We start from the raw sequence: 23,462 nt of genomic DNA on the forward strand, positions 1-23,462 counted from the left end.
AAAGCATTTCCCTAATTACTTATTTCCAGAGAGAAAAAAAAAGCATTTTACTGTGACAACTTGGCAACCCCTGCCTTGCGTCCCTTTCCGCCGCCGCTCTTTCGTGCGCCATCTTGTCGTAACATTAACTGAACGCATCGCGTGCGTCTTCTAATCTTAGAGAAAACGACCAAACGATCCAAAATCAAATTCGAATGAATTAAGAGACGTCAGTCCGCCACTCGCGCACCTCGTCGCTGCTATATTCGTTAGGGGCAACGGTCGTTTTCTTTTGTTTAGTAGTTTAATGGCGTTGTGAAGGAACTGCCATGGCGGTTAGTCAGCAGCAACAGCAGCAGCAGGCCGTGAGCAAACCGGCCGGCGGGAAACACGGTAACAACTTGCCGTTATGGGGCAACGAGAAGACGATGAACCTCAACCCCATGATCCTGACAAACGTCCTGTCTTCGCCTTACTTCAAGGTCCAGCTGTACGAGCTCAAGACGTACCACGAGGTGGTGGACGAGATATACTTCAAGGTGGCGAAATGAAACCGGGCCGATGAGCGAGAAGCCCGCGGTTTTCTTATTTGTGTTAAATTGGTGTTTTGAGTATTGCTTATTGGTTGTTATTTTTCCTATTAGGCTTAAATAGTTTTTAAATAATAGTTTTTGTTTTAAATGTCGTATTACGTGAGCTGAACTAGGCCGCGTTAGTCCACGGAGGCTAATTGTGCTAACTAGTTCAAAATATACGTTACCTATATGAATGGTTAGTTACCTAAAAAAATTAAACTCGTCATCATTAACTTAACTCACCCACTCGTTGGTCCAAACCCGTAAGATTGAGCTACTTTAGTAGAACACACAAAGTGACCGATAGCTTTAATTGTATGGAAAATCATTCAATGAAAGTGAATAGTGACTATAGAGTAAATGACAGAAAATCACCATAGCAACTGCAATTTCTACAGTTAAGAGCAATAACTATGAAGATAATTATTACATTAATTTGTGTTCTCACTAACAGACAGGCTGTGTTTTCATTATTAGGACACTGTAAATTCTGATTTCTCAGTGTCTTTTTGTCGTTCATTGGCTGAAGAAATGTGACCCTGGCCCACAAAAACCTTCTGAAAGCTCATAAACAAGCTTTCAGTTGATGTATGGTTTGTTAGGATAGGACCAAATATGACCGAGATACAACTAAATGAAAACCTGGAATCTGAAGGTGAAAAATCAAAATATTGAGAAAATCACCTTACTTTACTTTTTGTCATTTAGCAGACGCGTTTATCCAAAGCGACTTACAAATAAGAAAAAGTAACTCTGTAAATACTCTATACACACCCATTTAAGAAAATACAGAAATTAAATAAAATTGACAAATGCATACAACAACATTTCAATAGTAAACATATAAAAGAAAAAAATAAATAACCTTAAAAGTTCAAATTAAGTTCTTAGCAATGCATATTGCTAATCAAAAACTAACTTTTGATGTATTCACGGTAAAAAAATTTACAAAAAATAGAATATCCTAATGATTTTTGGCATTAAAGAAAAATCTATAATTTTGACCCATACAGTGTGTTGTTGGCTATTGCTACAAAAATACCCCAGAGACTTAAGACTGGTTTTGTGGTCCAGGTTCACAAATAATCATTCTGAAAGTGATTCCAATGCTATCGTTCCTCTTTGTCGTTATAGTTGTGGTGTGAACTTCCCTATCCTCATAGAATTACAACGACTAAAGTAATCATATTTTGTATAAACAGCCCTTTTGTTACTACAGAAAATATAGTATCTTTCTATTAGCCAGTACTGTTGCAAAATAAATGAACAAAATGCAAACGATTGTGAACTCTTTTCCCACTATTATGATTTTAAAGTATTAGCTTTAAGTAGCATATTAACAGTAAGTTGTAGAATCTATGTTTGAAAGAAGGTTAGCTTGGGATTGAGCTGTTTTTCCTCTAATTGTCTGATCTGTTTCTTTCTCAGGTCAACCATATGGAGCCATGGGAAAAAGGCAGTAGGAAGACCGCGGGGCAGACGGGAATGTGCGGAGGGGTAAGTAGAAGTACGTGCCTTGAGACCTCCTCGACTTCATCCTCCCGTCCTCTTTGTCATTTTGATTAAATTGAGGGAGAGGTACACTAAGCAGGAAATAAGTCTTGCTGTAGGACTCATGATGTTTGTCTTGCAGGTTCGAGGAGTCGGGACTGGTGGGATTGTGTCCACTGCATTTTGCTTGCTGTATAAGCTATTTACACTGAAACTGACCCGCAAACAAGTGATGGGTCTCATCACTCACTCAGATTCACCCTATATCAGGTCACTGGGCTTCATGTACATCAGGTATGACTCGGAGCACATAACGTTACCTAAATTGTTTTTGTTCATATGGGTAAACTACTTTACTAGAATTTGATTATTCAAAGGAATATGAATATGTAGAGCAATGTATCCGAACTGCTGTATATGAGATGGTAATTTCATAAGTATTTAGGTCAAACCGCATTGTTTGTTTGGATGATGCATATTTTCTGGTTTTGATGAATACACATTTATAATGTCAAATCTATCTATTGTAGGTATACTCAACCTCCTCCTGACTTGGTTGACTGGTATGATGAGTTCCTTGACGACGAGGAGGTATGTCACCACGGGTAATGCCTTCATCTCCCTCTCTTATTTCTAATGTACTCAATTGTAACCTGTAAGCTTTAGGCCAAATGCTGATTGTGATGCACATTGCTGTCCTTCAACCTTTGACCTCATTTGGCTTAATGTTCCTCTTGAGATACACAGTTAAAACTGTGTGTGTGGCAAGTTTACCCAAGACTTTAGATGACTGGTTTCTTACTCTCACTGGGTATGCCATGTCTGTTCTGAGATCAGCACAAACTCTTAGCAAATGGTCCATTGAGCTAGATGTGAAGTTCCATGGTCATTCCTCTGTGGTTAAATGTGTTAAATTGCAAGCAATATTCTCTTAGCCCAGATAAGTGTTATTCATAGAGGCATTTATATTTGACCGTAAATATCAGATATCCATTACTGGGTGCTGGCTCATCTCTTGTGCTCCTTCACGCCCACTCTCACCTGTAAAGGAGTTGGTAATATATCATCCATTTTAAAAATAGTCCAGAAAAGGAGATCTAATTTGCCTTGAGCAGAAATTGCTGCCAGGCGTGGCGGTGATTGTGTGTGTCTCTGGCTGACTGCCCTGTTCTCTCTCCCAGATGGCCCTTGTGATGCGGGTGGATTGGATATAGGGTGTGCTCCACACTCTTGGCTGGCGTTCGTGAGTGCAGTTAAACAAGCTCACCCACCCACTCCACCCCTTCACACGCACCGGTACAGCATATATATGTCAGCTGACCTACGACCTCTTCTGCATCGCACCTATTTTGAGTCATTGCATAGTAAGAGACATTGTGGAAGCTAATTATTTTGAAGCTCAGTCATGCAGTATTTTGATCTATTGAAAATCAATGTAATAATCTGTATTTTCTATATAAAGTGAAGCAGAAATACAGGAAATGTTACTAGTCTCTTAAGATTTCCACTTATGTTAAAAGTGCACTAACATACGAAATAGCACCTTTTTTAGCTAGTGATCAAGGTATTGAAATGATGGTATTCCTGTATTATTTGTTACTATAAAGTCCAAGATGACGGTCAGTGAAAAACAAACAACAAAATTACTTGGTGCACCTGCAAATACTGAATATTAAGTCAGGTGAGAGCAGAGGTGAAGACTCAGTATTTGGCCATCACAAATGAAGCATTTTATTCAGGACAGTGTACAGTCTAATTATTAGCATTAACGTATACCAGAGGTTGTACTTTTTTTAGTGCGTGCCTGAGTGTGTTGTGTTTGTGATTGTAGTGGTAATTGTTTTGCTCCTCTTTGTGTCTGTGATCAGGAGTTGGACGTGAAGGCTGGAGGAGGGTGCGTAATGACGATTGGAGAGATGCTCCGCTCCTTCCTGACCAAGCTGGAATGGTTCTCAACGTTGTTCCCACGAATACCTGTTCCTGTACAGAAAGCAATCGACCAGCACATGAAGAGCCGACCACGTAAACCGCCACAAAAAGATGAGCAGGATGAAGAGGCAGCCGATTCGGGAAGGCATGGAGATAGGCGCTGTTCCAGGTACATTCGTTGTGTGTGGGTGGGATGAGATTATTTGGTTAAGCAAATCAATGTTTGTGGTGTTGTGTTTGAACTAGTGGAAATGTAAGAAGGGAAAGCTTATTTAAATGATCACCAGCCGTTTTGAATGAACTATTTAAGACCAACCATAAGTACTCTGCAATTAAAATCAATTCCTGGAGTATGTTTTACAAGAAAATAACATTTCAGTTTTTATACTTCGTTTAATTCAGCGTGGCACTTGCCATGTCTTTGTAATTATTTGTATATAATGGACGCTGTTGGATTTAAGCCCCACTAATTTCTTGTGTTGTTAGTTGTTGAAGGGGTCATTTTGCCTTTTTTTGTGAATTTTGTACTGTTCTCTGAGGTCCACATTTTATAAAGATTTTTACATAAACATTATAATTTAGAAGTAATAGGCTATTTTCTGTCCGCTTTTGATGACCCTCATCGGCATGGAAGATTATATACTTGGAAGTAAATGCCCACTGGTATGATTGGCAGTTCAGTTTTGCAGTTTTTCATAGATGGACCCTGCTATGATTTAGGTTAAAAATGCATAAATGCTACATATCAAACGATCTGTAACAACTGACAAAGCATTAGTGACCACGTAATAAAAACTCACACTTGTGTTGCGACATTACTGTTGTTTCCAATATAGTCGCACAGCATCGTATTTTAGTTTCGATCTTTCTTTCTGAAAATCCTGTTGAATTGTGCCTTGTTTGTAAATGAATCCAGGGTAAAAATTTATCGAAATGCTCTTATTTCTGCTCAGAGTTATGCTTGTCTATATCAGATTCTATCTTTCATATAGTACCTTGTAATGTTGTGATGCCTACATTTAATCTGAATGCAGTTAATAGTATTGCGGTTTCAAAATGACCCTCACTATCTCCTAATTGACAGTGTACTGTGGGTTCTAGTGGATTTTTTTTTTATATGCCTTGTTTAATAATTTTATTTGTGTCTGTTCAGGACACCTAGGAAAAGTCCCACTCCCGGGAGATCCCAAAATCGTTCACGGAGTCGCAGCCATCACAAAGAAAAACATGGCGCCAGCTTCGACCGTGAACTGGAGAGAGAACGAGATCGGCAGCGCAAAGAACGGGAGGGAAAGGACCGGGATAGAGATAAAGAGAGGGAGAGAGACAGAGATAAACGACGCTCCAGAACACCAGACCGAAGCACAGAACGTCGGCACAGTCGCAGCAGGGAACGACGCCGGAGTTGCAGCGGCAGTCGAGAGAAGCGGAACGAGAAGAAAGACCGAGATAAAGAGAGGGAGGCAGAGAGTGAGCGAGAGCATAGTCGCAAGAAAGACAGAGAGCACCATAAAGATCGGGAGAAGTCCAAAGACAAGAGGAGTAAAGGAGAGGGGGAAGAGAGGAGGCACAAGGAAGATAAGGAGGATAGAAAGCACAGGGAAGAAAAGAGGAGTAAACGCTCAAGGAGCAGAAGCAGAGACCGGAAACACAAAACCGAACGATCTAGCAAGAAACGCTCCCGCTCGGGCAGCAGGAGCAGGCAGGAAGCAGGCGAAGAGAGGAACAGGAAACAGGAACGCAGCCATAGTAAGGAACGCTCACACAAATGCAGTCGGAGCAAAGAGCGCTCGCACCGTCGAGAATCCAGCAATGGACGAGAACATGTAAAACAAGAGCGTCCCAGTCCTGAACCAGGAGAAAGAACAAACAGTGTTCGAGCGGAGTCTCCCTGATCCAAGTCTGTCTCTATCTAATTCCCTCTGTACCTTTATTCCAGTCCCTCTCTTATTACTTAATGTCTTTATCTTTAATCCTCTTGTGCACCACTTGTGTTGAAGTAAGCATATGGAAAAGCCTGGATTTTTTTTCTTTTCTACACTGTTAATTGCCACTTGTGTAGATATCAAAAATTTTAATTTCTCTGTTGCCCATTACAGATGTCCAGACTGAAAATGGCATTTTAAAACTTTTTTTTTTTTTTTAAATCCCTCTTCTTTCCCAATTTGTTTTCTGGATTTTCACAAATGGCTTTGTACATAGAGCTCAGAGAATGTTTTAAATTTCAACAGAGCTACCACAGAGTTGAGTTTGTGGCACAGGCTGCTGAAAGCTGTCCTGACATTGTGCTGTTTCATTGCTCTGTTGCATCTCGTTTTCTAATAAAATTCTTGTATGGAACACAATTGCTCTGTTGTATATTTTTGATGTCATTAAGCTAAACTGTTGGGTTCTGTAAGTAAAAATGTCACATTTTCTTCATAGAGGTTGGTAGTTTGCGCTGACAAACCTTTCAAGGCAAACCTGCCGTGAGATTTTTGGTTATTAACTTAAGACATGTGCTTCTGCTGTATGATTTCAACTTTATTTTTGCAGTACAGTACTATCCATAATTTTAAAAAGAGATCTGAGAAGTTGCTATTACTGTATAGGTGGGAAAAGTAGCAGCTACCCATTCCCATGAAGCATTGCGACGTAATTTAGTCAATCCTACTCAAAAAAGTAATTTGGAACAAATTGTAAAAATGGGAAAAAAAATGCACTTTTATATTTAATTATTTGTAGGCTATACAGTCCATAGTTGGTTCATGGGATGAGTAGTTCATTTACTCAAAAGATGTTAAATGCAGACACTTTGCTTTGAATAGGTCACTGTTGCGCCCTTGTCAGTTCCTTGTAAGAACATTCATTTTATAAGAACAGCAGGTGTTTTGTGTATGGTCAATTTATTTTACATGTGCTTTACATGTCAATTTATAAGACTGATCACATGGAGAAATGCTCTTTGTATTTAATATAACTCATACAAAAACAGGAATACATATTTATGAAAGACCTTTTTTTTTTAAATATTTGGCATTGCATGAAAGTAAGTCCTACAGCCAGAAACAACAGATTTTGGAAAACATTTTAAAAGAAATAGTTAATCTTTTACCCAGTCAATCTATTCCACCCTTAAGTATTGTTAAACAAAAATAAGGAACCTTGAACCAGAACATATGTAACATGCAAAAGTTAAATAGTTTTAAGAATTTGTAGATAAGTGCAGGAATTCTCAGAGGCAAGAGTTTGAGTCCGATGAGATGCAAGCGGTTGGTCAGGCCTGGTGTAGAGAGAATCAAGGGTTAATACTGGAAACCATTTCAAGACTTAAAATATTTCTGTGGCTTGTAAATACATTTTTAAGATGTTAAGGAAAGGAGTTGTTGTGGATGAATCTTTAAAAGCCAAGATTAGGTGACATCATGGCATCATTTATTTGTATGTGGAATGAGGCTGAGGGAGATAAGTAGGTTTTTTTCTTTTTGTCCACTGGAGATATATTTGTATTCATCAACACCAATGTTGGTCTCCACTTTTTTTGTGTTAAGTTCAGTAAACCATTTACCCTAACTAAAGTATATTTCTCCATTTTGAGAATTAATCTGAAAAAAGAAATCTCATGAACTTTATTTTCTGCTATTGAGCATCAACTCACCTTTCTCACTTTGTGGCAGGTCTCACCTCCTCCTGCGACCTGCTGTCACTGCCAAAGGATGGACAAGATCAAAGGTTACAGGACTTTCACCAAATTACCACTGATCTGATGTTTGATTCTTGTTCTCTAAAATCACCTTCTTACCTACAACAGGCACCGAGTCTTCACTCTCCCCGGCAGTGTTTTGGGCTGTTACGACAATGTGACCACTGCTGAAATTGGTGACAGAGCAGAGGAGCTGTGAGGTCGTGCAGAGTTTCGTCCTATTAGAGGAAGCAACCCCATACACTGTGTAGTTCGTAGCAAATAGAGATTCGTTCCATGCCACTACCGCCGATGATGCAGAGAACGTCACATTTAGAGGGGCACAAGGTACTGGGGGAAGGAAACAAATGAACAGATGAGTTATGGATGTTTTTGCATTTTAAGCATATTCATTTCCCATTTAAGTATGGTAAGAAGATAGTACTGTGGTGACTGAACGTTGTTCACCTGTGGTTCCAGTGACAGCAGCAGACTTGTCGCTTGTGGCGGCAGAGTTCCTCGCACTGATGGTTGCGCTGTAGGTGGAGCCACAAGGGAGAGGCACCTCGAAGAACGTGCGACTTGTCCAATAGGAGGCGAGGTCAAAGAGTGCTTGGTTGTTGCCCTGAATGCTGCCCGTGAGTGCCAGGAGGTATTCCGAATTAGGACAGTTCACAGTAGACCAAGACGCCCTCAAGATCTGAGTATCATTTACTACTGTACGAGGGACAACCCTCAATCCAGCTGGAGGACAGGGAGCTGAGGGAAAGAGGTGAACAAGACTTAAAACCTGTTTTCCAAGTGGGAATCCCGAAGAAGTAGAACCAAAATGTCACGAATATCTATCTTCACAATGGATTTTCCAACATTATATACCAGGCATGGACAAATCTCACTGTACAGCTCCAACACCTAATCAAATACACCTAAACCAGCTCATCAGTGTCTTCATGATTACTAGAAAGCTACGGGCACTTGTTAGGGTCTCATGGTTGGTATGAACCCAAATTTCATTCTCTTCTTCTAGAGGTCCTTTTTAGTAGACACATTGTTAATGCAAGTAGCTGCTAACCAAATTGGTAACGACTCAGGAGAAGGTGCCGAAACTTTTACTTTGCTCTGCTTGTAGATCCTTGAAGGACTGAAAATTGGGTCAAATTGCTTACATACTAATTAACAACCATACAAAAGTGTACTTGAACTGTTCTCTAGACCTTCATTTTCAAGCAAATTGGGGTGTGATTCTTTTGGTAGACAAACAAGTACAGAAAACGTGCTAATGAATTGAACCAAATGTTGTTCTCAAACAGATTCAAGTCCGCTCCAAACGCAATAGTTTGAAACGGCCTTGGCTGACATGTCAAATATTAACAGATCAGTTCAGATAAAGCAGATGATTGTGATGTGAGGATGACTGATGATTGTTGTACCTGCTCCCTTAGTTTGAGGTTCACTAAAGGAACTGTTGCAGAAGCCACCTGTTTCCTGCACTGTAAAGTTGTACACAGTGCCACACACTAAGCCATCTAGAGTACAGGACGTGTGTGTGGTTTCGCAGTAGATTGTTGAGCCCGTTTCTGACTGCGCAAGGCCCATGTAGGCCACTGCCCCTGTACTTCCCACCCAGGACAAGGAGGCACTACTACTGTTCCCACACTGTATGGCTGCAGTTAAGTTGGCTGGCTCACACGGCACTACAGAACAAACACATTGCAGTAATTATTTACACAATGTATAAACTTTGATCACGGAATTTAAAAGAAAATAATTTGTGTCCTCTTACCCGTTTGGAAGGTGATGTTAGCACTGGGCAAGCTGGTGCAGTTCTCATTACTGGCTAAAACAGACACATGATAGGTGTTGCTGCAATGCAGATCGGTTAGTGTGCAGTTATTGTCTGAGGTATTGCACGTCTTCAAGTCTCCATTTCTGCCAACTGCAGTAAGCAGGTAGGACTGCGCCACATATGATGGGTTCCATGACACAAACACATCCTTCGACTCACAGTCTGTATCGGCCTGTACTGATGAGGGCTGACAGGGTGCTGCAGATGATCAAAGGAAGAAATGAGAACAACCTGAATATTAATGTAACAAAAGCTAATGTCTAACATGGATAGATCTGTAGATCAGGGGTATCCAATCCTGCTCCTGGAGGTCTACCTTCCTTTTGAGTTTAGCTCCAACCTCATCTTATCAAGGTCTTTCTGATTACTAGAAACTTTCAGGCAGTTGTGTTAGAGCAGTTTCAAACTAAACTCCACAGGAAGGTTGCCCTCCATGATCAAGATTGTACAACTCTGGTCTATAGAGTGCATTTGCAATCATTTAAAAGGTTAGTTGACCCAAAAATGAAAATTCTGTCATTACCTTCATGTTGTTCCAAACCCATAAAACTTAAGTTCATCTTTGGAACACAAATTAAGATGTTTTTAATGAAATCCGAAAGCTTTCTGACCCTCTATAGACAGCAATGTAACTACCACGTTGAAGGCCCAGAAAGGTAGTAAGGACATTGTTAAAATAGTTTACAAGATATCAGTTGTTCAAAACAAAAATAACGACTTTATTAAAAAAAATTCTTCTTTTACATTTCAGTCTTCGATGCACATCATGGTACTCTCTAGGTGAACACACGTCGAAGACTGACACAGTTACATTGCTCTCTATGAAGGGTCAGAAAGCTCTCAAGATTTCATCAAAAACTTCTCAATTTGTGTTCCGAAGATGAAGGAAGGTCTTATGGGGTTGGAACGAAATGAGGGTGAGTAATTAATGACAGAATTTTAATTTTTTGGTGAACTTACCCTTTAACTACAAAAGTCCCACAGTGCAGTTGTTATAGTATATAGCATGGTATATTGTAGTATATAGATGTTATAGTATATAGCATAAACACATGTTAGCACTAGTTTTTCTAGGGCAGTTGCACAGTGGCTAGAAAATAAGTAAAAAATCTTAACCAGGTGTCCATGGTATTGTGGTCCCTATGTATTAAGTCCCTTAAATGCAAGTCTAAGGGTTTTTTCTTTATCCAGCAGGTAAAAATTGGAAGTCAGATCACCTAAGAAAGTAATAGCTCACCTCTTTAAAGGGTAAATTCCCAACCCCATGTTGGAGAAATAATAATAGTAATGGTTGCTAATGAATGGTTATTAATTCCTAATGGATTGCTTTCTATAATAAACATCTATTCTAGATGGGAATGGCATAATATTGGTGATTGTACCAGTTCTGATCTTGTAGGGTGGGCTGCGGAGGCTGTTGCATTTGTTGGCCGAAGCAGCCACACTGATGGTGTACTCCTTGTCGCACTGCACATTGGTTAGGTTGCAGGAAGAAGCGGAGCTATTGCAGGAAAAGATGATACGGTCTTGATCCTCTGCTGTGGCAAAGTAGAGAGAATTTCCGCTCCGAGCTTTCTGCCATTGTACCATGATAACAGAACTGTGGCATTCAGCCACCACCACGATTGACGACAAGGCACAAGGTGCTGGAGAGAGAGATATTATACATACTTTAAGACTGAGATACACTTAGTTTCAAATAAGAGGGCAAACACTTTCTGCCGCAGGTGTACTTACCTGTCTCCAGCTGAAAGCTGCTGCTGGGTGAGCTCACGCAAGCATCGTTTGAGGCAGTGACATGAAAGGTGTAGCTCCTTCCACAACCTAGGTCAGGTACATTACAAGTGGAGTTTGAGCTGCTACAGGTAGAATTGTGACCGTCCTCCCCTACAGCCAGCACTGTGTAAGACTCTGCACCATTAGCTACATCCCATGATACCCATGCAGAGTTAGTGACACAGTCCACAGTACCGTTGACCCTCTGTGGAATACATGGAGCTGTAAAGAGAATAGATCAGACATGAATTGCATTAGGTTAATTAGCTATTGAAATCTGGTTGAGAATGTATTCTTGTGTTGGTGTCCAACCTGAGGCGATAGAAAGGTCACTGCTTGGTTGACTCTGACAGCTGCCTCTCAGTGCCACCACACTGAGGTTGAATCTCTCTCCACAGGGCAGATGGGTGATGGAGCACTGCGTGTTTGTGCTGTTACATGAGGAGATCACACCCGTGCTCTCAGACTCCAGTTCAACTATGAACTGGCTGGCGTCCACTGCTGGGTTCCAACTCACCAGGACAGACCCTGAATCACACTGCACAATAGCAGATACGTTCTGAGGGGGACATGGAGCTGAGAAATGGAAAGACGGAACCGGGATGTTATTGAAGGGTGGGGCTGTACTAACTACATCAGCAGGAAACTATGTAAGGTAAGCCACAATGATGGTGTGCTTCTTGCCGCAATGCTACATCAAGTTAGCATGCCGCTCATGTCACATGCAAAAAGTTAGTCTGTCATAGCCGCATGTTTAAACATATAGCAGCTTGTTTAATTCTAAAGGGGGATGAATCTCACAAAAAAAAAATCCTGGTCCATATTTTACCTCAGAAATAAGAAATTATATTTTATAAAATTACATTAAATTCCATTTTCAAGACTTTTGCATGGTGGCATTATTTTCATGAAAATTAAGTAGAATTTATATTAAAATTAATGTCCAAAAAATTATTGTTCCCATAATGAGATGTTTTACTTTCAACTGATTCTTTTGTTGTTCCCCTTACGATATTATTAAACATTTTTAATCGTATTAAATGTAAAATATTTAACAATAAAACAAATGCTTAACCATTTATTTATTTTTTTACATTTAAGCAATGATAATTTGGAGATAAAAGTTTCTTAATTATTCTGAAAATAACTAAAAAATGACAAATATCATATTAATGCCAAAAGTAGACTTCACTTAAGCAAAATATATTTTTGTATTTTCTTCTTTGATTTTGGTGTGAGAAATGTTTTGGCTATGGTCTTTAAATATTTCATTAGATTTACCTTTATGTCAGAGGGGGGATAGAAACTGATCAAATTAAATTACAACTGCTGTTGGTGACAGAAACTTTCAGTGAAATATATATGCAACAAAAATACAATATGGTCCTTTTATATATTTGATGGGTAATGAAGTTGAACTGAAGTGTTCAGATATCTTATTATGTAATTATAATTATCAGCTTCAAGATGAGACTGATGGTTTTGAACAGGACAAACACATTAAATACCAAGACATACAGTTGTCTTTACTTGATAAAGTAAGTAAAATCTTCACACACATACCTGTCTGCACCTGAGACATAGTGCTCTTCACGCCTCCACAGCCATGGGCCAGTGAGTAGACAGAAACATTATAAATCTGGCCACACTGCAGTTCCTGCAGATCACAGGAGGCAGTGGTGGTGTTACAAGAGTAGGAATGACCATCATTAGACACGGCCACAGCCATGTAAGACTCCGCTCCGTTTGCTTGCAACCATGATACAGACCCAACACCACTACCGATGTCGCAACGCAAAGATGTCTGAACATTGCTAGGTGCACATGAAGCTGAAAGAAAGCAAGAACAGGAACCAATTTTATAAGGACATTTGTTATTAGTGTTAATAATCATACACCTGCATGGTCATTGGAATATCCTACATTCGACTTCAAATCAGATACAGGATTAAATCTTGGCTTCTCTGTCATCAGATGCACAAAAGAATCAGCAGACTCACCTGACTTCAGAATGAGGTGTGTGTTGCTGTTGTCACATACGCCATCCAAGGCAGTGATGGTAATGTTATAGCTCTGGCCACAGTGCATGCCAGCTAATGTACAACTGTGGTCGGAGCTGGTGCAGTTGATGCGATGTCCATCAGAACCAATAGCCTGGACTGTGTGACGTGTGACGTTATCACTGAGCTCCCAACTTACAACAGCAGAGTTGGTGTCACAGTTGAGCTGGGCGCTAGCATTCTGGGGCTTACAGGGCACTGAAGTGAAATGAAATATTAACAGTTATCATAATTAACAAAATAATAAATGTAGTACTTGAAACTTAAAAATTAGTACTAACGCCAGTAGAAGTTCATTATTTCTAAAACATCCTTGTGTCCTTGAAATAAAAAAATTAGAGGGCTGTCATTTTATTGCTATAAATTTAATTAAATATTCATATATGCATTGTTTTATTTTATTACACACTGACTAGATGTGTTTTTTACCCTTAAGAACAAATAAATTATCAACAAATAAAGTCATATATGTATCATTGCACTAAAATACACTGTTCAAGAGTTTGGGGTCAGATCTATTTGGGCAAAATTTTATTCAGCAAGGATGCATTAATTTGACCAAAAGTGATAAAAACGTATACAAAGTTCCAAAAGTAATTATATTTCACATGAATACAGTTATTAAAATAGAAAATTTTAAGTTATTTTAAATTGTAATAATATTTCACAATATTTCGATTTTTACTGCATTTTTGATCAAATAAATGCAGCCTTAGTGAGCATAAGAGTACTGACCCGAAACTGTCGAACTGCTTTTATGGTGGATGTGATTTTTATGTTTTTCAGGTACCTGTACTCAGCACAACTGGTGGACTCGGAGCAGTGTTGCAGGTCCCGTCAGTGGCGCTGACAGCTAGACTATAGTTCATTCCACAGAGCAGATCCGAGAAGATACACGCTGTTCCAGTGCTGTTACACACTGAAGCGTAGCCACCACTAGTCTGAGCAACCGCAGCATAGGAAATGGCCCCTACGCTTGGGTCCCAGGACACAGATACAGCTCCAGTTGTACAGTTTACACTGCCCTTCACATGAGTAGGTACACAAGGCACTGCAAAGAAACAAGGTTGGAGAAAGGCTAAATTAAATGGCTTAACCCTTAACACTAGGTTTTCAACATCTTCATATAATTCAGAATTATATATAAAATCTGTTTAAAGGAAATTAAAGTTTGAAAAAAAAACGGTAACACTTTATTTTAAGGTGTCCATAATAGAGAGTAATTACCTAATTAAGTACTTAGTAGTAGCCGTTGTACTTACATGAAACAAAATGTACTTACCATGTAACTAAGATATGGAACAGCCTGCACTTACAGTTTGTAATTATGTAGATGTAATAGGCAGCTACTGGTACACATATTTAACAGACCGAGTCTGTTATACAGCTACTTATGTAACCAAACGATTGTTACATATGTGTTGCAGACGTTATACAACGTAATTATAAATGTAAATACACAGACTTAAGCTACTTAAAATAAAGTGTATCAAGGTTGTACTTAAGTGTACTTCATGTGTATCTATACTGTACACCTTATCCAGCTGCACCTTAGTTTGATTTAACCCACCAGTGCACAGCTTAAATACTACACCGACATACAGAATATTACACAGGCACAAGCTACACAGGCTACTTAAAATAAAGTGTATCAAGATTGTACTTAAGTGGACAAGTAGCTGTGTAACAGACTCGGTCTGTTACATACGTGTAACAGTAGCTGCCTATTACATCTACATAATAATAAACTGTAATTACAGGCTGTTCCATAACTTAGTTACATGTTAAGTACATTTTATTTCATGTAAGTACAACGACTATTACTAAGTACTTAATTAGGTAATTACTCTGTATTATGACACCTTAAAATAAATTGTTACCACAAAATCTCACTGAATTTCTGACTTAATAATATTTGCATAAAGAATTGTAATTTGTTTTCTGTCTTACATCTATTTGCATGCTCAGTTGTAATGAATCTTTTTTTTTAGAGAGCAGAGGATATGAAACTGTAGACTATACCGGTGTTTATTCGTAAGATGGAACTTCCTGATGTGTTGCATTGTTGGTTTACTGCAATAACGCTGACATTGTACGAGGAGCTGCAGTGCAGTGTTTGCAGTCTGCACTCCTGCGTAGTTGTGTTACAGGCAGTCACTGGACCCTCAGGTCCCTTGGAAACCACCAGGTAAGACACCGCCCCACGGCTAATGTTCCATCTTATATTTATAAAGTTAAACATACAGTCCAGCTCAGATAGGACATTCTGAGGAACACATGGAACTAGAGGAGAACAGAACAGGAAAAGCATTTGAGATCTGCAATATGGGTCATTCTCAACAGACTGTATGAAGAGTCAAGTCATCGGTGTTTCTGTATTACCTGATGACAGGGAAGCAGGTGAACTCGGTACACTGCTGCATTGACTGTTGATTGCTCTGACTGTGACCTGGTACTGATGACCGCAGAGCAGCTCTGATAAAAAGCCGCTGGTGATGTTGGTACTGAATACCAGCTTGTTCCCGTCTTCACTCTCTGCTACCACCTCATACGTCTCAGCTCCAGCACTGGAAGCCCAGCTCAGAGAGCCCACCCCTGTGCCACAGTCCAGGATGGGCGTCAAAGCTTGAGGAACACATGGGGCTAAAGAAGTAGAAAACATAGCACAGATTTAAAAACTCCCCTGAGGTTTGTTTGCACACACACAATAATGGAATATATCAGGGTGTTGTGAAAGATCTTAAAGTGCCTTTTATTTCAAATAATATTTAGTTTGTATTGAACTTGAGAAAATGTGTTTAATAAACTTTTTTTTAATTCTAATAATCATTAAAAGTTGCATATTTTTCTCATTAATTAATTGAAAATGCTAGTTTGTGTTGTTTAAATTAGTTGATTTATCACAGTTTTTATCTATCTAAATAGATATATAAATAGTGAATGCCACTTGGTTTGATCTTTTCTTATTTTGTTGTCTAATGCAATCTTCTATCTAATACATAGTCATACATTTGTTTTAGTTTTTTTTATTTAACTATCATGTAAATGATAATTATGCAATGTTAGTTACAGATGCAGACTGCTGGTATATTTATCATTAGAGTGTCTGGCCTTACCCATGTGTATGGTGGTGCTGTTGCTGCGTGCGCTCGTGCAGTGGCTGTCATTGGCAGTGACCGTAACGTTATAGATTTCACCGCAGTGCAGGTCCTCCCAGGTGCAGCTGGTCCCATTAGTAACACACAGGTGTGAGTGTCCATCCTCACCCACTGCTGTGGCAGTGTACATGTTCGCCCCATCGCTTGGGCCCCAGCTGACAGAACCCAACTGATTGTCACACTTTAAATATGTCACGAGATTAAGGGGCGTGCAGGGCGCTGGATCACAACACACATTACAAAGGTAGGTTAACTCACTTCCTACCATACTCACTCAAATAACAGAGAATTATTTGCAATTAATTCTCTTTTTTATAACAACAGGAAATTTCATACTGCCTTTGTGTTTATGGATGTGGATTTTTGTTTAGTGCACAGCAGGTTTATGTCTAATTTCAGGGACATACCGAGTCTGAAAACCGCAGGATTGCTCAGTCGGCTTTCGCAGTCATCGGTATGCGCTTGGACAGACACGTTGTAGCTTTGTCCACAGAGCAGTGACACAGACAGGTTAGTAGAAGTAGTGTTAAAGTCGACAAAATATCCTAGACTCCCTGTTGCCATCACAATGTAGAATGATGCTCCTTTGGCTTTTGACCAGTCGAGCGCCACCGTCTCGCTGTCACATGACACGTGAGCAGTCACGTTCTCTGGTTTGCAAGGATCTGGAGAAGTGCAGGGGGATTGTTATTTTGTAGCATTGTATAAAGTTATTTTGTAATCATTTAAATAAAAATATTAGTAGTAAAAGATATTAGCAAAATAAAACAAATATATATATATATATATATATAAACATGTTGTTATTATATATATTATTATACGTTTAATGATAAAAATATTTAAATAAAATAAAAATAAAAAGTATTAACAATAAAAAATAAATATACAAATGTATTATTATTTATAATAATAATAATAAATACTGGGTAATAAGGCACAAAGTGTGAGAAGAGGTGTGTCTAAAATATTAACAATAAAATACTAAAACTATAACTAAGAAAAATAAATATATCAACTTCTTCATATTATTATTATATCTGTAATGATATTAATATCGGTAATACTCTATACTGTTATTATTAATAAAATATTATTAAATTATAAAATATTAATTATAAAAAATATGAACAATAAAAATCTATACAACCATTATTATTATATCTGTTGTAATAATAATTAGTTATTTATATAATATATTAATAATAATAGTTAAATAAAAATTAATTGTAAAAATAAAATATTAACAAATTAAATAAATATGTAAATGTATTTTATTATTATTATTATTAATTGCAATAAAATACATGTTAAATTGTTATTAAAATACACTTTTATTATCATTATTAGTAGTAGCATCATCATTAATAATAATATTAATAATTTTCTGATTAAAGACCCAAGATGAGATATCTGAAGATTTTTGTTCACTGCATAATGCTGTACCTGTAGTGAGGTATACAGGTGTGCTGACATCGCTTTGGCAGTGGCCTCTGTGGGCGGTGACAGTGAATGCGAAGGTCTCTCCACAGCCCAGAGTAGGGAAGGAACAAACAGTGTTGGTAGAGTTACAGAGCTGATAGTCTCCTGCTGCACTGATGGCTCGGGCGATGTAGTAATCAGCTTCTTCTCTTGCATCCCAAGACATCACAGACATTTTGTTACCGCACAGTTGATCGACGACTGGCTGCAGTGGTACGCAGGGTCCTACAGGGTGGTCACAGAAAAGTTGGACCCTAATTAGCGTACTTCATCTTTTAAAACTTTCTACACATTATGCTTTGCAAACTCACTGGACAGGAATGTGACATTGGTGGTGGTGGTCGTTTGGCACTGCTGATTCATAGAACTGAAGGTGAGGTTAAACTGCTGTCCACACTGCAGGGAGGAGATGTTACAGTGATTCTGACTGGTTGAACAGGAGGCTGTTTGACCTTCTGACCCCAAAGCGGTCACGGAGTAATTCTCCGCCCCAGCAATGGCACTCCAAGACACTAGAACTGAATCTGTAGGGCAGTCCACCATGGCAGACACACTGGTGGACAGACATGGTGCTGAAAAATACAGAAGGATATTTAATAACTTATATTTTAAAGTATTTTATAATAGTAAAAGTATATATATATATATATATATATATACACACATCATTTTTTATTCTGGTAATGGCAAAGCAGATTTCTCAGCTTCGGAATTCCTCAGAATCCTATGCTGATTTGATGATCAGTTATTACTAATGGTTCTTATTAACCATACATACACTACCGTTCAAAATTTTGAAGTAATATTTAAAAAAATGTATAAATTTCAGCAAGGATGCATTAAATTGTTCAAAAGTGACAGTAAAGACATTTATAATATTAAAAGATTTCTATTTCAAATAAATGATGTTTATCTAACTTTTTCTTCATCAAAGTGTATCATGGTTGTCATAAAAATATTGATAATAAGAAGAAATGTTTCTGAAAAATCATGTGACACTGAAGACTGGAGCAATGACGTTGAAAATTCAGCTTTGTCATCACAGGAAAAACATTTTAAAATATATTCCAATAGAAAACTGTTATTTTACAATTTTAATAATAATTGGAATTTTACTATATTTTTGATTAAATGATTCTTCTTTCATAAAATCATTCCAAACTGTAGTCTAGTAGTGTCTTTAGACTTTTAACACAGTTATATATGATATCTTAACATTAAAGTGATTTTATGAAATATGTGGTTCTAAATAAAACATATTTAAACAATGTACACATGCAATAAATCATGCAAAATAAGACCAGAAACATGGTCAGTTCTGGTATCATTTCGACCTCAGCCTTTGGTACTAGAGAAATCTGCTGTGATGGAAAGAAATATTTTTGTTTCATTACAATATTGTTTGTTTTTAATTGTTTTTTACAGACCTGATGTCATGTTGACCCCTATGCTGTCAGAGCTGTTGAACACCTCACCGATGGCACGAACTCTGACATAGTACACTGTTCCACAGGTGAGATCAGGTACACTGCAGTATGTATGATTTGTCCGACAGGAAGTGGAATGACCATTTCCGCCTTCCAGGAAGGCAACGTATCCCACTGCCAACTGGCTAGGCTCCCAGGAGACAGCAGCACTGAGGGTGGCGCAGTTTAGGCTAGCTTTGACATTCTGAGGAGGACAGGGTTCTGGAATGACATGAAGTAAATGACACTGATTCAAGATGCACATGATGCAGATTTGGAATAACATGCGGATGAGTAACTAATGGCAGATTTTCATTTTGTGTGATCATTTCTTTAAAATCAGTGGTCACACGACTGACCTGTCTTGATAGGATCAGAGGTCACAGTGTCACTACAGACACTGTTGTGAGCCGTCACACTGACGTTGTAGATCTGGCCACAGTCCAGGTCTGGGAAGGTGCAGCTCATGTTAGAGGTCTCACAGGTCACACTCAGGCCCTCGAGGGTCACAGCCTCTGCTGTGAAGTTGGTGCCACCTTTAGTGACATCCCAGGACAGCAGAGCGGTGGAAGGACTGTACTGCACAATCACATGCTGAGGAACACACGGACCTGTAATGGTATGATAACGGTTTAGTTTTATACATTTATGTACAAGATGTACACATGTGCAAGATACATATTTTATCTAAAAATGTATATTGGGTCAAATTTCTAGATAAAATCACTCAAATGATCTCAATATACTGTTATAAATATACTGTTGTAATTTAAATTGTTTTAAATTTATTTACAGGTAAGTAAAATTAATACAAAAAAATGGCGGGAGATTACCATGTTTATTCAAAAAGTGAAACTATAGCCTTATGTGCACATTTTGAAGTACAATTATGTGTGACTTACTTTAATATATGTAATGTTTTAAATAGTTTTATTATATAATTTTTATTTTATATTAACTATATATATATACACAATGATATGTATAAGAAAATATATGTTCAGCTATGAATGATAGCAGTCAAAAGTTTTTGAACAGTAAGATTTTTGATGTTTTTTTAAAAATGATCTTCTGCTCACCAAACCTGCATTTATTTACTCCAAAATACAGCAAAAGCAATAATATTATGAAATAATGTTTTACCATTTAAAATAACTGCTTTCTATTTGAATATATTTAACATATCATTTATTCTTGTGATCAAAGTCAAATTTTCAGCATCATTACTCCAGTCTTCAGTGTCAATGATCCTTCAGAAATCATTCTAATATGCTGATTTGCTGCTACATTTTATTATTATTATTAAATTTTTCCAGGATTCTTTGATGAATAGAAAGATCAGCATTTATCTGAAATAAAAAGCTTTTGTAAAATTATAATGTTATTATAAATTATAATGTTATTATAATTTAGTATAAAAATTATAATGTTATTATAAATTATAATGTTATTATAATTTAGTATAAAAATTATAATGTTAAAATGTATAATGTTACAAAAGATTTCTATTTCAGATAAATGCTGTTCTTCTGAACTTTTTATTCATCAAAGAAACCTGACAAAAATTCTACTTTATTATGTCTCCAACATAATAATAATAATAATAATAATAAATGTTTTTGAGCAGCAAATCAGAATATTAGATTGATGATTTCTGAAGGATCGTAGTACTGGAGTAATGATGCTAATAATTCAGCTTTGAAATCACAGGAATAAATTACATTTTAATATATATTGAAAAAGAAAAGTTATTTTAAATAGTATAAATATTTCACAATATTACTGTTTTTGCTGTACTTTGGATCAAATAAAACCAACCAACCGGTTTTTACAAAACCGATGTAACAGTCTCAGCTGAGATCTCAAATCAGATTCACTAAACCTCACCTGTGATCAGGGAGCCAGTCATCTGTGCACTGGCATTGCATGTGTATCCCAAAGTCTGTACGTTCACCGTATACTCATTGCCACACTGCAGGTTGCTCAGCTCACAGTGTGTGATGGAGCTGTTGGATGTGCAGCTAGCCCTGTTGTCCACTGGTGCCAAGGCAGAGACCGCATATCCCTGAGCACCTGCACCATAGTGCCATGATACAGTGGCTGTACCCAGCTGACAATCCAACACTGCCCTGATGGAGCTGGCTGTGCAGGGAACTATGGGTAAAAGCAGGAGAGACACTGAGAATCTATTTAACTTTTTTTTTAAATAGAAAGCAGTATACAGTATATATATGCAGGAAGCAGTTCCAAACATAGCAACTAATTTAGAAGACAGTGTCTAAGGGAGCAATGCCTATGGAGTGAAAAATATAGACAATATGCTTGAACGTGTTTCTATGTACCTGAGTTAGTGTTCACAGTAGCACTGGGAGGGCTGCTGCACAGACTGTCTGACGCCGTCACATTGACGTGGTACAGCTGGCCACACCTGAGCCCTGTCACGTTACATTGTGAGCCTGTAGACTGGCAGTTAGTGGACAGTCCATCGCTGTCCTGCAAGGTGGCCGTGTAGTACTGTCCTCCTGCACTAGGTGTCCATGATACAACTAAAGCATTTGTGACACAATCTACGGTGGGCAGGACATTACTTGGGGTGCAGGGCACTAGAACACAAGAAGCAAGGTAAAACTTGAGTGTTAATGAATTCAGAGCCTTTCTTTTACGGTTTATTGTTTTTTATTAGACTTTATTGAATTTGATCAACTAAACGTTTTAACAAAAAAGACATTCTTCAGCTTGAAAAAGAATCATATGAAATATGAAACAAACCTGCTTGAACTTGAACAGGCGCACTGTTCCCACTGCTGCAGTTGCTGCCTTTTGCCTTCACTGTGATCATGTAAGACTCTCCGCAGGTCAAAGTTGACAGGTCACAGGAAGTGGATGGTGAGGTGCAGTTAGCTGAAAGGCCATTAGCACTGCTAGCTGTCACTGTGTAAAGCGCCGCCCCTTGGCTGCTCCCCCAGGTTACTGTTGCTATGTTGCTGCTGCAGCTCACACTGGCCGACACGTTTTGTGGTACACAAGGACCTGGGGAAATTATAGAAAACAAAATGAGTACATGATTGATTTGTTATTTTAAAGGAATACTCAGAGTCCTGCTTGCATGCTAGATAAGTTCTGTTTTGAGTCGTTTTTATAAAGAAACATAATGTAGTAATGGAGCTTATCCTTCAGAAATCATTCTAATATGCTGATTTAGTGCTCAATAATAATTTCTTATTTTTATTAATGTTGTAAACGGTTGTACTGCTTAATCATTTTGTGGAAATTAAGTTTAAAGTAGCATTGATTTAAAATAGAATTATTTGGTAACATTATAAATGTCTTTGTCACCTCAATGTCTGTCAATTTAATGCATCCTTGCTTGATAAAAGTAAAACTTTTTCTGATTTTTGAATGGTTCAAAATTACAGGAATTCATTTCACTTACCTGTTATGACGGGTGATCCAATGCCTGCAGAGCTGTTGCAGGAACGTCCCTCTGCCACTACCTTAACTGTGCAAGTTTGTCCACATGCCATGTTAGTGATGTCACATCCTGTTTCATTGGTACTGCAGATGTACATCTGTCCATTAGAGCATTCCATTGTCATCGTAAAGGACAGAGCTCCATTGCCACCAGACCAAGACACACTCGCTGTGTTGCTGCCACAGTTCATTATGGACTGGATATTCAGTGGAGGGCATGGGGCTGAAGAGAAGACAAAATAATGCCATTTAAAGGTGAATGTTAAGTATGAAATTTCCGCTCCACTAGAGGCACCAAACACATTTTTTTAAATAACTAGATTTTATACTTTTTTTGTGCTGTGGTGTTGCTATATGGCTTCTAAGGTGTTTGGAGTTGTTTTCATTGGGCTGCTATGCAGTTGTTAGGGCACCAGTACTGACAGTAATTTTCAGCGAGAACCTGAAGTCATTCATTTTCAGTGAAAGTTTTTGCAGAGTTCAGCTTTATGCAATGAGCAGCTACGTGATGCAGTGACCTCCAGTGGGAGTGCAGACTGTGTTCTATGCAGGTTTGATGCATGAATGA

The 23,462-nt window shown here is 38.2% G+C and overlaps 2 protein-coding genes across 2 annotated transcripts; one reads left to right on the forward strand and one right to left on the reverse strand.

Moving 5' to 3' along the window:
- The first annotated feature begins 95 nt into the window (after positions 1 to 95).
- On the forward strand, positions 96 to 6,319 carry LOC306845721 (pre-mRNA-splicing factor 38B-like). Its single transcript, XM_079378680.1, has 6 exons — positions 96 to 518; positions 1,983 to 2,051; positions 2,188 to 2,339; positions 2,576 to 2,636; positions 3,914 to 4,143; positions 5,128 to 6,319. Exons 1-6 carry the CDS (start codon positions 309 to 311, stop codon positions 5,867 to 5,869), a joined length of 1,464 nt encoding a protein of 487 aa, XP_079234806.1. The 5' UTR covers positions 96 to 308; the 3' UTR covers positions 5,870 to 6,319.
- Positions 6,320 to 6,846: 527 nt separating this feature from the next.
- LOC306845780 (fibronectin-like) lies at positions 6,847 to 22,947 on the reverse strand (the record flags this gene model as incomplete). Its single annotated transcript, XM_079378763.1, has 24 exons — positions 6,847 to 7,236; positions 7,612 to 7,659; positions 7,756 to 7,986; positions 8,104 to 8,394; positions 9,066 to 9,329; positions 9,419 to 9,679; positions 10,864 to 11,127; positions 11,219 to 11,479; positions 11,570 to 11,833; positions 12,821 to 13,087; positions 13,258 to 13,515; positions 14,108 to 14,368; positions 15,340 to 15,600; positions 15,700 to 15,960; positions 16,434 to 16,694; positions 16,883 to 17,140; positions 17,922 to 18,182; positions 18,269 to 18,529; positions 19,385 to 19,645; positions 19,783 to 20,034; positions 21,311 to 21,577; positions 21,766 to 22,026; positions 22,193 to 22,453; positions 22,857 to 22,947. 23 exons carry the CDS (start codon positions 22,945 to 22,947, stop codon positions 7,634 to 7,636), a joined length of 5,604 nt encoding a protein of 1,867 aa, XP_079234889.1. The 3' UTR covers positions 6,847 to 7,236; positions 7,612 to 7,633.
- Between the last annotated feature and the right edge of the window lie 515 nt (positions 22,948 to 23,462).

This window comes from Barbus barbus, assembly GCF_936440315.1.
Source record: "Barbus barbus genome assembly, chromosome: 26".
Classification (NCBI taxonomy): domain Eukaryota; kingdom Metazoa; phylum Chordata; class Actinopteri; order Cypriniformes; family Cyprinidae; genus Barbus; species Barbus barbus.

What these genes read in the sequence shown, in the direction of transcription:
- LOC306845721 (XM_079378680.1), top strand. Translation starts at nt 309, where the DNA reads ATGGCGGTTAGTCAGCAGCAACAGCAGCAGCAGGCCGTGAGCAAACCG. An exon ending in TGGACGAGATATACTTCAAG is followed by an intron (nt 519 to 1,982) that starts GTGGCGAAATGA and finishes TTTCTTTCTCAG; the next exon opens with GTCAACCATATGGAGCCATG. An exon ending in AGTTCCTTGACGACGAGGAG is followed by an intron (nt 2,637 to 3,913) that starts GTATGTCACCAC and finishes GTCTGTGATCAG; the next exon opens with GAGTTGGACGTGAAGGCTGG.